General features: G+C 33.6%; 1 protein-coding gene across 1 annotated transcript; it reads left to right on the top strand.

Annotated features, from left to right (window-relative positions):
- The first annotated feature begins 5,967 nt into the window (after positions 1-5,967).
- On the top strand, positions 5,968-7,755 carry LOC135835572 (uncharacterized). The gene is made up of 2 exons (XM_065349903.1): positions 5,968-6,046; positions 7,111-7,755. The coding sequence occupies exons 1-2, from the start codon at positions 6,005-6,007 to the stop codon at positions 7,480-7,482; spliced, it is 414 nt and encodes a 137-aa protein (XP_065205975.1). The 5' UTR covers positions 5,968-6,004; the 3' UTR covers positions 7,483-7,755.
- The last annotated feature ends 3,814 nt before the right edge of the window (positions 7,756-11,569 follow it).

Raw genomic sequence — 11,569 nt, 5'->3', positions numbered from 1 at the left:
AATTACAAGAAAAAAATTCATTTAAAATCACCATATAAAAAACGTCTTCAAAATCATTGCGATTAAATTTTCAGTCGCCGAAGTTGATTACAATGCCTTGTACATAGAACGATGTGAAACTACTGAAAAAAGTTGACTTTTGCCGGAGGTTCCAGGTTGGCTCAAAAGTGGTGGTAGGGTAATCACTAATCAACTTCAGCGAATAAACCGATTTTCTCATTCTAATCATCATAAGCGTTTACTCTTTTTGTGTGTAGAAAATTAATGTAATTATAATTACCAAGGAATAGAAATAAACCATTCCCAACATTATTAAAAATTCGCCAAAAATCAAACAATAAAATTCGACAACTCCAAATTTTGGTTCTGAGATAAGTATATGTGACAACTGCTGAATCGAAGTGGACCGATTGTAAAGTTTTCTAGTCAGCGTTGTATGATAATGAAAAGATTAACTGGAATGGTCCATCAACTGTGCGGATGTAACTGAAGTATAGCATCTCGTTATCGGATGTAAATGAGTATTTCTTTATCACACCAGGTCGGGTCGGTCAAAGTTGCTTTAAAAAAAAACAACAACAACAAGAGATACCGACTATTTTTTCATTTTTATGTAAATTGAAAGAAAACTCAAAAATTGAATGAAAAATTCCGAATTTTCAGCAGCCGATTACGATCTACAATAAACGAATTGCTAATGAATATTTCTCCGAAGTTTTTTTGTCCACTTGTTAAACAAAACTATAGTGCTATGAATCATGTTGGACGTATTTTCTACCTTTTTATTTTAAGGGGCAAACATTTTAGAACAATTATCTTTCCTTATTCATGTACGTAGGTAGGTCGGTACTAACAAATTACGAATTATGTATGGCAAAGTAGATGGAGCCTTATCGACTTCTCACTGACACCTTCCACGTCAATTTAGGTACCTATATTGATTAATGATATGACACTCGAATAACAATCTACCTATGGTTTCACTATCAGTGTGATGGGCAAAAATTTTGAAATTTTTCGTCTCTTTAAATTTGTATTAACAATGTTCGCTCCTTAAAGTAAAAAAGTAGGCAACATGTTTAGCATGGAAGATGATGAACAGCTACATGCACTAGCATAAGTGGGTCTAGGTAAATTACTACTCGTTCCGATTGTATTTCAAAAATGTGAGTAATTAAGTATTTTGAGATTTTTAGCAGGTGAGCACGAAGAGGATTTTTTGTGAATTAAGTACCTGGACCTACACACATCACTGCTGTGTTGGTATTCAGAAAATGGACTGTTAAAAGGAGCACATGAGTTTAAATTTTATGCTTTCTCAGCTCGATAGGTCAATTGGACAACTGCAAGTAAGTTAGTCAATGGTCCAAACAATGTGAAAAATCATGATGAGCCTCTCTCCCTCTAGAGTAATTTACAAAGACTTTAAGACCAGTCAACGTCAAAAAATTGTGAAAAATTCGCATCATTTGTCCTTAAAATGACATTGAAAAAATGGGCAACTTTATAATGACTTTTTTTGAGTTTTTCGAAAATTTTGAAGAAGTTTAGGAAGGAAATCTTTTTTATTTTTTAATTATTCTATTAAACAATAAAAAATTTTAAAAAGTAGTCGCCTTAAAAATGCATTTCAAAAACCACGATTAGAAATTTTAAAGTCCGCAAATTTGAGCGCTTGATCTTCAAAATTTTCAGATAAATAATACATGTATTCTCAAAGTTTAAGATGTATAGCAATCTCACCTGGAAATTCAAAGCTATACCAACGTTATTCCTAATGATTAACAGTTCATCAAACCACCACGAATATGAAAATTTCATTCCAGTACGCGACAGGAAATTATTTCAAGGTCAATTTTTAGGTTTCACGATTAACCTTCGTGGCAGTCGCAGAAGTTTGACATTTTCGGCATTTTTATTGATTTGTTTTCATGTATCATTGTCAACAGTTGCACTTGGAGTTCATTTTCATAATTTATTTCAATTTTCACTCAAATTTTGCGTCATTAATTGCTGCACTTGTTGGCGGTGTCATTAGAAACAAATTTATTGTAGCGCTGTTGATGTTGTTGTGTTTTGTTGACTTCAATAATTATTAGACACTTAAATTCATGTAATTATTCCATCATTCATAAAGTGAATAATGGTACCTATCTGGATTGACGCATTTTATTTATCGTAAAAACGTGACATTCAAATAATTTGAATTTTGAAAACGAGAATTCTTTTATGCGCAAATACAGTCTACCTACAATGAAATATTTTATGCCATGGCGAGCTGAATAGTGTCAAAGTATATAGAATTACCTATAAGCATTTGCTATTCCTTTTTGCAGAAAGAAATTCTTATCGAAAAATGAAAAATAAATTAAATGTTAGCTCCTTGAACAAAACCTAGATGAACGGAATTTAAGAAAGGGTGTAGTCGAAGTTAAGAGGTGAAATCATTCCTCCCCCCCCCCCAGGATTTCCTTTCTAACCGCGTCAGATCATGTCCAATTGATATAAAAACATTTTCCCGGAATTTTCAATTTCCACCATCAGACTTTTTTTTTCACTTTTTTCATCTCTCTCCATCCTTCTCAGGAATTTCGACTCTCACGAATTTCAAGTCCAGGCTAACTGAAATCCCTTCAATACAACATTAAAGACTGAATAGATACCTACTGGTTTAAAAAAAAGAAGGAAAAATATATGTAAGACATGCGTAAAATTGATAAAAGTGGACTTCTTTGGAGTTCTAGATTCCTAAAATAGATTTTGTGAGCGGCTATATCCTCAATCCCAGAATCATGTTTAGACATTCAGTTGAACTAATACCTGCAGATGAGATCAAGTTGGATGGAGCTATATAGTTGGGATATTTGGATCCGATTGCATCTGCAATTCAATCAGATCTAATCACATCCGTATTCGATCCGAAAAATGGTGCGATCCGAACAGATTTGCATAGATCCTTATTCAGATCAGATTAGATCCAATTAGATCAAAACGGATCTGCTCACATCACACAATTTTTTGGATAAAATTGAATGTGATTGAAATGATCTGGTTTAATCTATGTATAATTAGTTCATCCGATTTGATCCAAATTGTTCTAAATCTTACTAAGTAATCCTTGTAATATCGGATCTCATCGGATATATATACTTAGCTACTTACTTAGGTAAGAACTTATGCATGCTGTTCCAATTTGACAAACATTTTTCTGAATCCTGGATTAATTTGGATTTGAAACATTTTTCCTAGGTGTTTACAATGCAAATAGGTAACAAGTAATAACAACTTTTCTTTTGTAATTAATTACACTAATTCTATCTGAAAAACACAGGTACCTACCTCCGGTTGTTGCAGCAATTGTGCCGGTTGAAGTAACCATTAAAAATGATTCACATTGTTAATAGTTTATTTTTTATTTTTTTTCATTTAGGTACCTAGGATAAATAAATTACCAAATATTGTTTTGATGATTTGATACACCGCTGTATAAAATAGATAAGCCTATGTAGGTACTTTTCAAATGAACGATTAAATTGTGTTGGTCGCAGTGCGACAGAATAAGATGTAGACCACTGCCTGCGTTCTAAGACCTCTTTTTCAACTCTTTTTCTTTACCTCTCTAATTGCATACATACTCGATAGTAAAATCATGACTCTCAAACTGAGTTTAATTTCCTTTTGCAGATCTTTTTTTACTTCGGAAAAATGCAGATAGGTACCTAGGCTACCTACGTAATAGAGTATCGCGTCCGATCGCAAAACAAAGTTCATTTTTGGAACCAGCGTGCTCAAGTTAGTCAGAAAACGACATTGAAATTGCGAAATTTGACAACTTTTTTTCAAGTCAATTTTGCTTTCAAAAAAAGCCTGTTTGCGAGAGAATGGAGGGATCTGGTGAAAATCTGACGCCGGCAATGAATTCGCCGTCCCAAAAAACTCCCTGGACCCGATTTTCAACTCGATTGGCGAGTAAAAGTTTTTTTTCCCAAAAAAATGTATGAACATACCCTTTGGATTTTTTGGATTTTTTTGATTTTCAAAAAAGTCGAGCAAAGGGTCGTTTTCGACTAATTCGAGCAAGCCCAGTTCGAATCTTATGTCCATGTTAGTTGTACACCTTTCCTTCAGCGAGAAATCACGAATATCACGCCTAATACGAGTCCGATCGCAAAACAAAGTTCATTTTTGGAATCAGCGTGCTCAAATTAGTCAGAAAACGACATTAAAATAGCGAAATTTGACAACTTTTTTCCAAGTCAATTTTGATGACAAAAAGAGCCATTTTTGAGAGAATGGAAGGCTCTGGTGAAAATCTGACGCCGGCAATGAATTTGCCGTCCCAAAAAACCCCCTGGACCTGATTTTCAACTCGATTGGCGGGTAAAAGTTTTTTTTCCAAAAAAATGTATGAACATGCCCCTTTGGATTTTTTGGATTTTTTTGATTTTCAAAGAAGTCGAGCAAAGGGTCGTTTTCGACTAATTCGAGCAAGCCCAGTTCGTATCTTGTGTCCATTTTAGTCGTACGCCTTTCCTTCAGCGAGAAATCACGAATATCTGAGCCTAATACGACACATAGGTATCTACAAATCATTTTAAGATCTTTTAAAATCATGCTAAAAATGCCCTTGACAAGGCGTAAGAAAAATTTCAAGTTTTCACGTCAATTACTAACCTTCTTATCCCGGTGAGAGCTCCAAATTTAAAATTGTTTCAGTGTTTAAAAATTTTAAAAAATTTATTCATGTGGTCTCTTTTCTCAGTACTTCATATCATCACAGAAAAGCTCAAATCTCATTTTTGTCATGTTCAGAACTTTTCAAAATACTTACTTAATACCAACCTAGTTCTTACTTTCAAAGTATGGTAATTTTGTAACTATAGGTATCCCTTTAAGATAGTATAATTAGGAATTAGGATTGAACCACTATTTTACATTTACTTATATTGATATGTAGTTCATATGATTGTGTACTTATCAAAAGATCACCCAAACTAAAAAAAAATGAGTTTTTTTCAAAACAAATGAAAATTTTCTAAAATGCTTTACATGTTTGTGATGAGCAGGAATGCCCTCACTACCTGGTAGTTATTCTCGTAATTTCCCCTTAAGAGATGCTTTTGTACACGTTTTTCTAGCAGAGTCTGCGCTTTATACTTGTATACTGGAAGTATGGTAACGTGGTAACCTCCTTAACGATAGTAGGATCGATGATTTCGAAGATTATAGGATCCTTGCTTATAACTATAGGGTCCCTCTTTAAAATATACGACCTACTAAATGGTCATTTTCTCCCACCAAATGGCCTTGGTGCTCGCCAAACGATCTTTAAGCACAAAGTTAGGTGCTTGAGGCGGAGTGAATCGCTTGTAACAAAGAAATGAACCTCTACCTACCTATTCTGTTCATTTTGCGTAATCCATACCTAATATCTTTAAAATTAATGAGGGCGCCAAATATTTTGATTTAAAAATTATTGTTTTTCTTGATTTTTAAACAAGAAAATTAAAAATTTCCAGCCAAAATTTCGAATATTTGGATCTACGCAATTTTTTCTGTGAAGTGAGAAAAGAGGGGGTTCGCAGGGAAGTTTACTACCTATTCGTCATACTTTGAAATATTATATTACGTTTATATTCCCGTATAATCCTCCTCCCACAACTACACTTAATGAGCTGGTTTTAATGCTTTATTGCTTTTTTGCGAATGTCAACATTGCAGCTGGAAATTTACATAGTTTTTTTTTGGTAATTTATTTCAATTTACCGTTCCTTTGAAAATCATCACCTACGTGTATTGCAGCTATGGTGCTGTTTTATGGGATCATTTAAAAAAATTACTCATTGTTAATTGTTTTTCTGACTTGAATTGATAATTGAAACATGGTTTTGATGATTTGACGCGCCGCTTCGAAAATTGAAATGATCTTTTGTATATAAACGAATAAAATGTGCGAGTCAATACAGTGTTTATTTGAACCAAGAGTAAAATCATATCTCTCAACATGAATACAATTTTCTTCTGCGGATTCTTCTTGTCTGCTTTGGTGAGTACCTACTCGTACTTATTGAAATATGTACATTTTCCTACGCATACTTATGATTCAAAACAAACTACAGGGTGTTCCAGAATAACCTTTCACATTTTGGTAACCACTGATCTGTGTTCAAGTGGAGCTAGGGGAATGGTAAAGGCGGTTCTAGGTAGCCAAAGCATGCCGAATTATGTTTCAATAGTTATTTTTTGCCCTGGAGAAGTAGATGGCTGTACAGTGTGCTTTTACTGTGAAGGCCTTTTTTAAAAATAAAGGTTCCTGTAACTCTTTACTCCTTACTCATCAGTAACGAAGCTCATTTTTATCTAAATGGTGAAGTGAATAATTGGAATGTGCGCTTCTAGTGTACAAAGAATCAGTTGATAATACTTGAGAAACATCTAAACCTCCGCCAAGTTGACTGTTTGGTTGGGCGTGGCTAAATTCGGTATAGTGGGACCATGTGTGTTTAACGAAACAGTAACGGTGAGGGGTAAGGCAAAATGTTAAACGAGTTTCTTGTTCCAAACTAAAAGACAGACGCGATGTAATAGAGTTACTTACTTCCTTCCAACATGTTGGAACTACCAGGGATGTACACATATGTTTAGCGCGTGAGCACTTCGGTCATCAAATAATTTTGTTATGGTCGACGTGTTGAACCAGAAATTTAATGGCCACCTTGATCCCCTGACTTTTCAGCCTGCGATTTTTTTTTATGGAGTTATTCCAAGTCAAAAGTGTATCGAGATAAATCTAGGACTCTGAAACAGCTTCTAGGTTCATGAGTCGCAACTGATTGGAAGAGAAGTGTTCAATAATTTGAAAAAATGTTTGGTTGAATGTGTCAAAAATGAAGGAAAATATCTCGATGGAAAAATTTTTAAAACTTCATTTTTAATGAAAACTCAAATATACAGTCTAAAAACGGCATATTTCTACTTCATTTTGGTTGTAAAAGAATTTTTGTAAACATTTTTCTCTCAGAGTAATAAAAAAAACAAATGTGAAAGGTTATTCTGGAACACCCTGTATGACCATAGGGATACTAATAAGTTTATTGTTTATTTTTTTAGGCATGTGCTAATAGCGCACCATCACCCACTATTCGCCAGCACGTATTGGCCGAAAGTAATCCGGATCTTCCAATGGCTTTTCAAGATTCCTCAACTACGCGCCAATCAGTGACGACCGTCGATACTGAAACAAAAAAAGACGAAAGTATCATAACCGCCGCTAATGAATCAGAACAGCTGGATAATCCTGAAGGAGGTAGCTTGTCGAAATCAGAATACCTTGTCCCAAGAGACTTGGAAGTAGGAGTGAATACGCATCAATCTAAACATAGTAAAGTCAGACAAGGTCGCCAACATGCTGATACTGGTTATGATTATGAAAGTGCCCAACTTATTGATGGTGCAGAAGGAGAGTTTCTTTTTAAAAAATAACCAGTCCAGCTGAGGCTTCTGAAGTCTTTTGCGCACTTATAGACGGTTCGATAGGCTAAGATTCCTGGTAGATCATTCAATGGAAGTTGGCTGTTTTCCTTCGTCGTTGGATATTTATTATTTAGGTACTGTCGATATTGTTAATTTTAAGCAATGATTATTTTTATCCATTTTTCAACTTAGGTTGATTATTGCTCTGTGTAATTTTTTCATTAGCAAATTCCTTTATTTTTTTATTAATGATCATTAAAATAAACCAACTTAATAACTATACACGATGATTTCATTTTTATTCAACCATTCTCCTATACAACTTTTGTAGACCATTTTATTAACTACAATCACAACATCTTGAGTTCGAAAACGCTAAATTGCTGAGAAATGAAGTTATAAGTGCATAAACATTTATTGAAGATAGAGTGGGGGGAAACATATTCTTGATTTTTACAAAAGTTGGTGAAGAAGTTTAGCTTTGATAGGAAGACAACCCAGAAACATTTTTGAGTCCGCTGGCCGAACAGGAAGCTGAGCCAGGAGTCCTCAAAGCAGCGTCATTTTTAAAAAACTCGTGGTCTTTGGCCATTTCTCAGGTACCTACCTGCTATTTAAATATACGAGTACAGAACCGTAGTCCAACCCCCCGTAAAATTCGAATTGTGTTTCTGACCTATTGACATTGAAACTCAATAGGTACCTTTTTTATTCTCTACAATCGACTTGTTCATTGGTGGATCGTGAAAATTTCAATTTCTTATCAATGTCATTGAATGTCACAGCTCTTTTAACACGTCGAAATACCCCGATACCATACTTTATAAGGCCATTTCTATGTATTAAATTGTCCACATTTTTTTTTGCTTTGATAATTTTTTCAACCACCCACCAAAATAAATGAAAAAATAATTATGAATTTTGAAATTTTCATCAAAATATGGTCGAAGAAAAGACGTCGTCGAAGTTCAGAAACTCAAATTGAACCTTATTTGTACCCTGTAAAATGGTAAAAAATCACGTGTTTTTCAATAATGGCCCCACTTTGAGAACCCCTACCTCTACCCCTTGCAAGGCTTTGAGACTCGTTGAGATTTTTCTGCGTAGTTTCCCCACTCAAAATAAACTTCTTTGATATTTATTGTCAAAATCCACAGCATTTTTATTTTTCACTCCGTCTGATTTCTTGAAAAAAATATATTTTTTTTTCAATTTTCAAGAGTTTTTAAATTTTTCCAGGCCCACTTTACGAATGCGTTTTACTCCCAAAAGCAGTAAAACTTATAAACATTGCGTTTTTCATATGCTTACTTGAGCTGAATTGCAGAACTTGCGTTTCCAAAAGTTATGGTAATCCTCCTTCTGGCTTCTTTAGGAAATTTTTTTTCTTTTCTCAATTTTCAAGAATTCGTGAATTTGTTGATCCTGCTTTATTCAGGTATGACTCCTGAAAGTAGCAAAAACTGATTAGGTGAGTAATATTGTGTTTTTCCTTCATCAGATATTAACTATTTTAACGTTTATTTTTTTTTTAAATGTACCTAAGTATCTGGAAAATTGACTCTAATTTCACCGCTAAATTACTCGTAATAACAATTAGGATTATTGTATTAGGCTAAACTTCAAAAATTTGCGATCAAATGATTTTTTTTTCATTTCGGTACTAGAGCTTCATTCCCGATTTTTTAACGATGTTGCGAATGTTTAAATTTGCCTAAATTTAAGGTAATTTTCATTGGAGATAGATGCCGAAAATCATTAGGTAGGTACATATATTTGACTTAAATTGACGATTAAAACATTGTTTATGAAACACAGCAGTGCAATGAAGTCTTCTATGTAAACGAATGATTACCTCCTCGTGCGTATGTAGATTGACAATTACTTTTTTTTTTTTTTTTTTGAACATATGATGATGTCGATTCACTGTAGTTCATCTTTTGTCTGCCTTTGCGGATTACTCGCTACTTTGGTAAGTTCATCGAAAAATGTTGAATGATTCTGCAGCGTATCTCATTTTGATTAAAAACTAAAGTTATAAATTTTACAAATACCAATATTAATTGTTTATAGATCTGTACCTATGGCGCGCCAACAGACATCGATCAGCAGAAAATGGTTGAAATTCCACACGATGTTGAACAAGGGTTGAATCCCCAAGAGAATGATATGACCAAACATGTTTCATCCGAAGGAAATAACTTTGAAAATATTTTAGTTCCAAGAGCACTTAGAACTTATGGATTTGATGAGGAGGACCATAAAACGTACTTTGAAAATTATGATGATTGTTGTAGTCCCTCCTGTATTATAAAAATTGGTGCAGAAGCCAATAATGGGTTCAAGATGAATTTCCTATTTAGTGGCAAAAACGCTTGATAAAAAATTGCCGAATACTTCGGGTCGAAATGTTTTATTTTTTTGATTGACATGTTTCTTTTAATTCGCTGGTATAGGGATTTGACAAGACAACTGTCGCGATCTAGGAAATGGTAGTCAAAAACACCGGAACTAACGAAAGGTCCCGTTGTTATCAGCAATTTTCAACAATTTTCCTTCAATTTTCACAACATTACATTCCAATGTTTATACTGGGACCTTTCATCAGCCAATCATAAACAAGGCGACACTAGCGCGGCGCACCTCTGTCAAGTTCCTATTATGGATTCGGTGCGTTTGTTAAACGTGTTAATTAATTCGATGTGAGTTGATATTTATGCTTTTATCTCAAAGTAATACCAAGGCAAAATTTTTGGGTCTTGTCATATCTAATCTGGTCTGATCCGATTTAATAAGATTTGATCAGATCCAATCAGGTCTCTTGTATTGTATGTATCTGATCAGGTACGGGCAGATCTAATTTAATTAAAACTTCATTAGATCTCAACAGCTCCGATCAGATTCAATCAATTTACACTGGGATCTTGCAAATGTAAAATAAGTAGGTACTTTTCTACTTAGTTAAAATTTTACTACTTTAAAATCAATTAGGTAAGGCTTTATATTTTATATATAAAATTGGTGAAATATATTAATTACTATCAATTCGAAGAGAAGAAAAATATCATTCATTCAATGTAATAGAATAAGTAGTCACTGAAAGAGGGTTTTGCGTTTACGTATGAACCTTACCTCAGAACCAAATTTTGAGCTGGCGAATTTGACTTTTTGTGAATTTTTGAAAATGGTGGAAGTAGCTAAACAAAGCCTATTAACTTTTTACAAAAAGAGTACATTTCCTGGTGAAAATTTGGAAATTGATTTCTATTATAAAGTTGACCTTCTTTCCTCCTTCCAAAAAAATCTATAGCGATCATTTTCGAGTCGATCTTGTTTCTTGAGCCTCCGTCAAAAGTTAACTTTTCTTCAGTAAAAATGAATGCGAATAGAAAATATGAGGCGACGAGTGAAATGAGTATATTTTTTTGCAAAACAAAAATCTCAGATTTTAAGAAATTATAAAATCGCTTGGTTTTACAAAAAATACGTAGGCATTATTCTATAGATGATTTCGAAATGTTTTTCTAGTTTGCGATTTTCAATTAGCAAAAAAACTGGTTTTTTACTTCTCTATCTTTGTGGCCAACAATGAAAAATTCTTTTAAAAAAATCACTAAATAAGTAGGTAGATACCTACCTAATACCTATAGTTTTTGTTTTCCTATGCATCTGAATCTTGAGTACCCACCTATTCCAGTTTCAACTTTCCTCTCCAAAATGACCCAATAACCATTTGGGATAGCTATCAAAAATCATTTTAATTTGTAATTTCTTTCAAATAGATATAAGTTTCTAAAAACAATCTAAAAGTCTTATCTGGCTTTTCCCCTAAAAATTTCGACAATAATTAAATTACCTGGATGCTCGATTGAAATAAGCAACTTTAATACTCACAAAATTAATGTAACAAAGAAATTGCGGAAAAAATGCACACACGTAATAAAAAAGATCAGATTTTTGGATACTTACTTTTCAAGGGAGAGAAAGAGAGATGATGATGAAGAATCGTTCACAGATGATGCTCATTTTTTATTGGTAAAAATATTTATTTCACATTTCATTCATACAGGCCGGCACCAGATATCGAAAATCATTA

This window comes from Planococcus citri, chromosome 2, assembly GCF_950023065.1.
Source record: "Planococcus citri chromosome 2, ihPlaCitr1.1, whole genome shotgun sequence".
NCBI lineage: Eukaryota > Metazoa > Arthropoda > Insecta > Hemiptera > Pseudococcidae > Planococcus > Planococcus citri.
The sequence above is the reverse complement of the archived record's forward strand: the minus strand, read 5'-3'. Positions and strand labels throughout refer to the sequence as shown.

Bases quoted from the DNA above. Each gene is read 5' to 3' on its own strand.
- LOC135835572 (XM_065349903.1), top strand. From the start codon at position 6,005: ATGAATACAATTTTCTTCTGCGGATTCTTCTTGTCTGCTTTG. The intron at 6,047-7,110 runs GTGAGTACCTAC...TTATTTTTTTAG, and splicing joins GATTCTTCTTGTCTGCTTTG to GCATGTGCTAATAGCGCACC.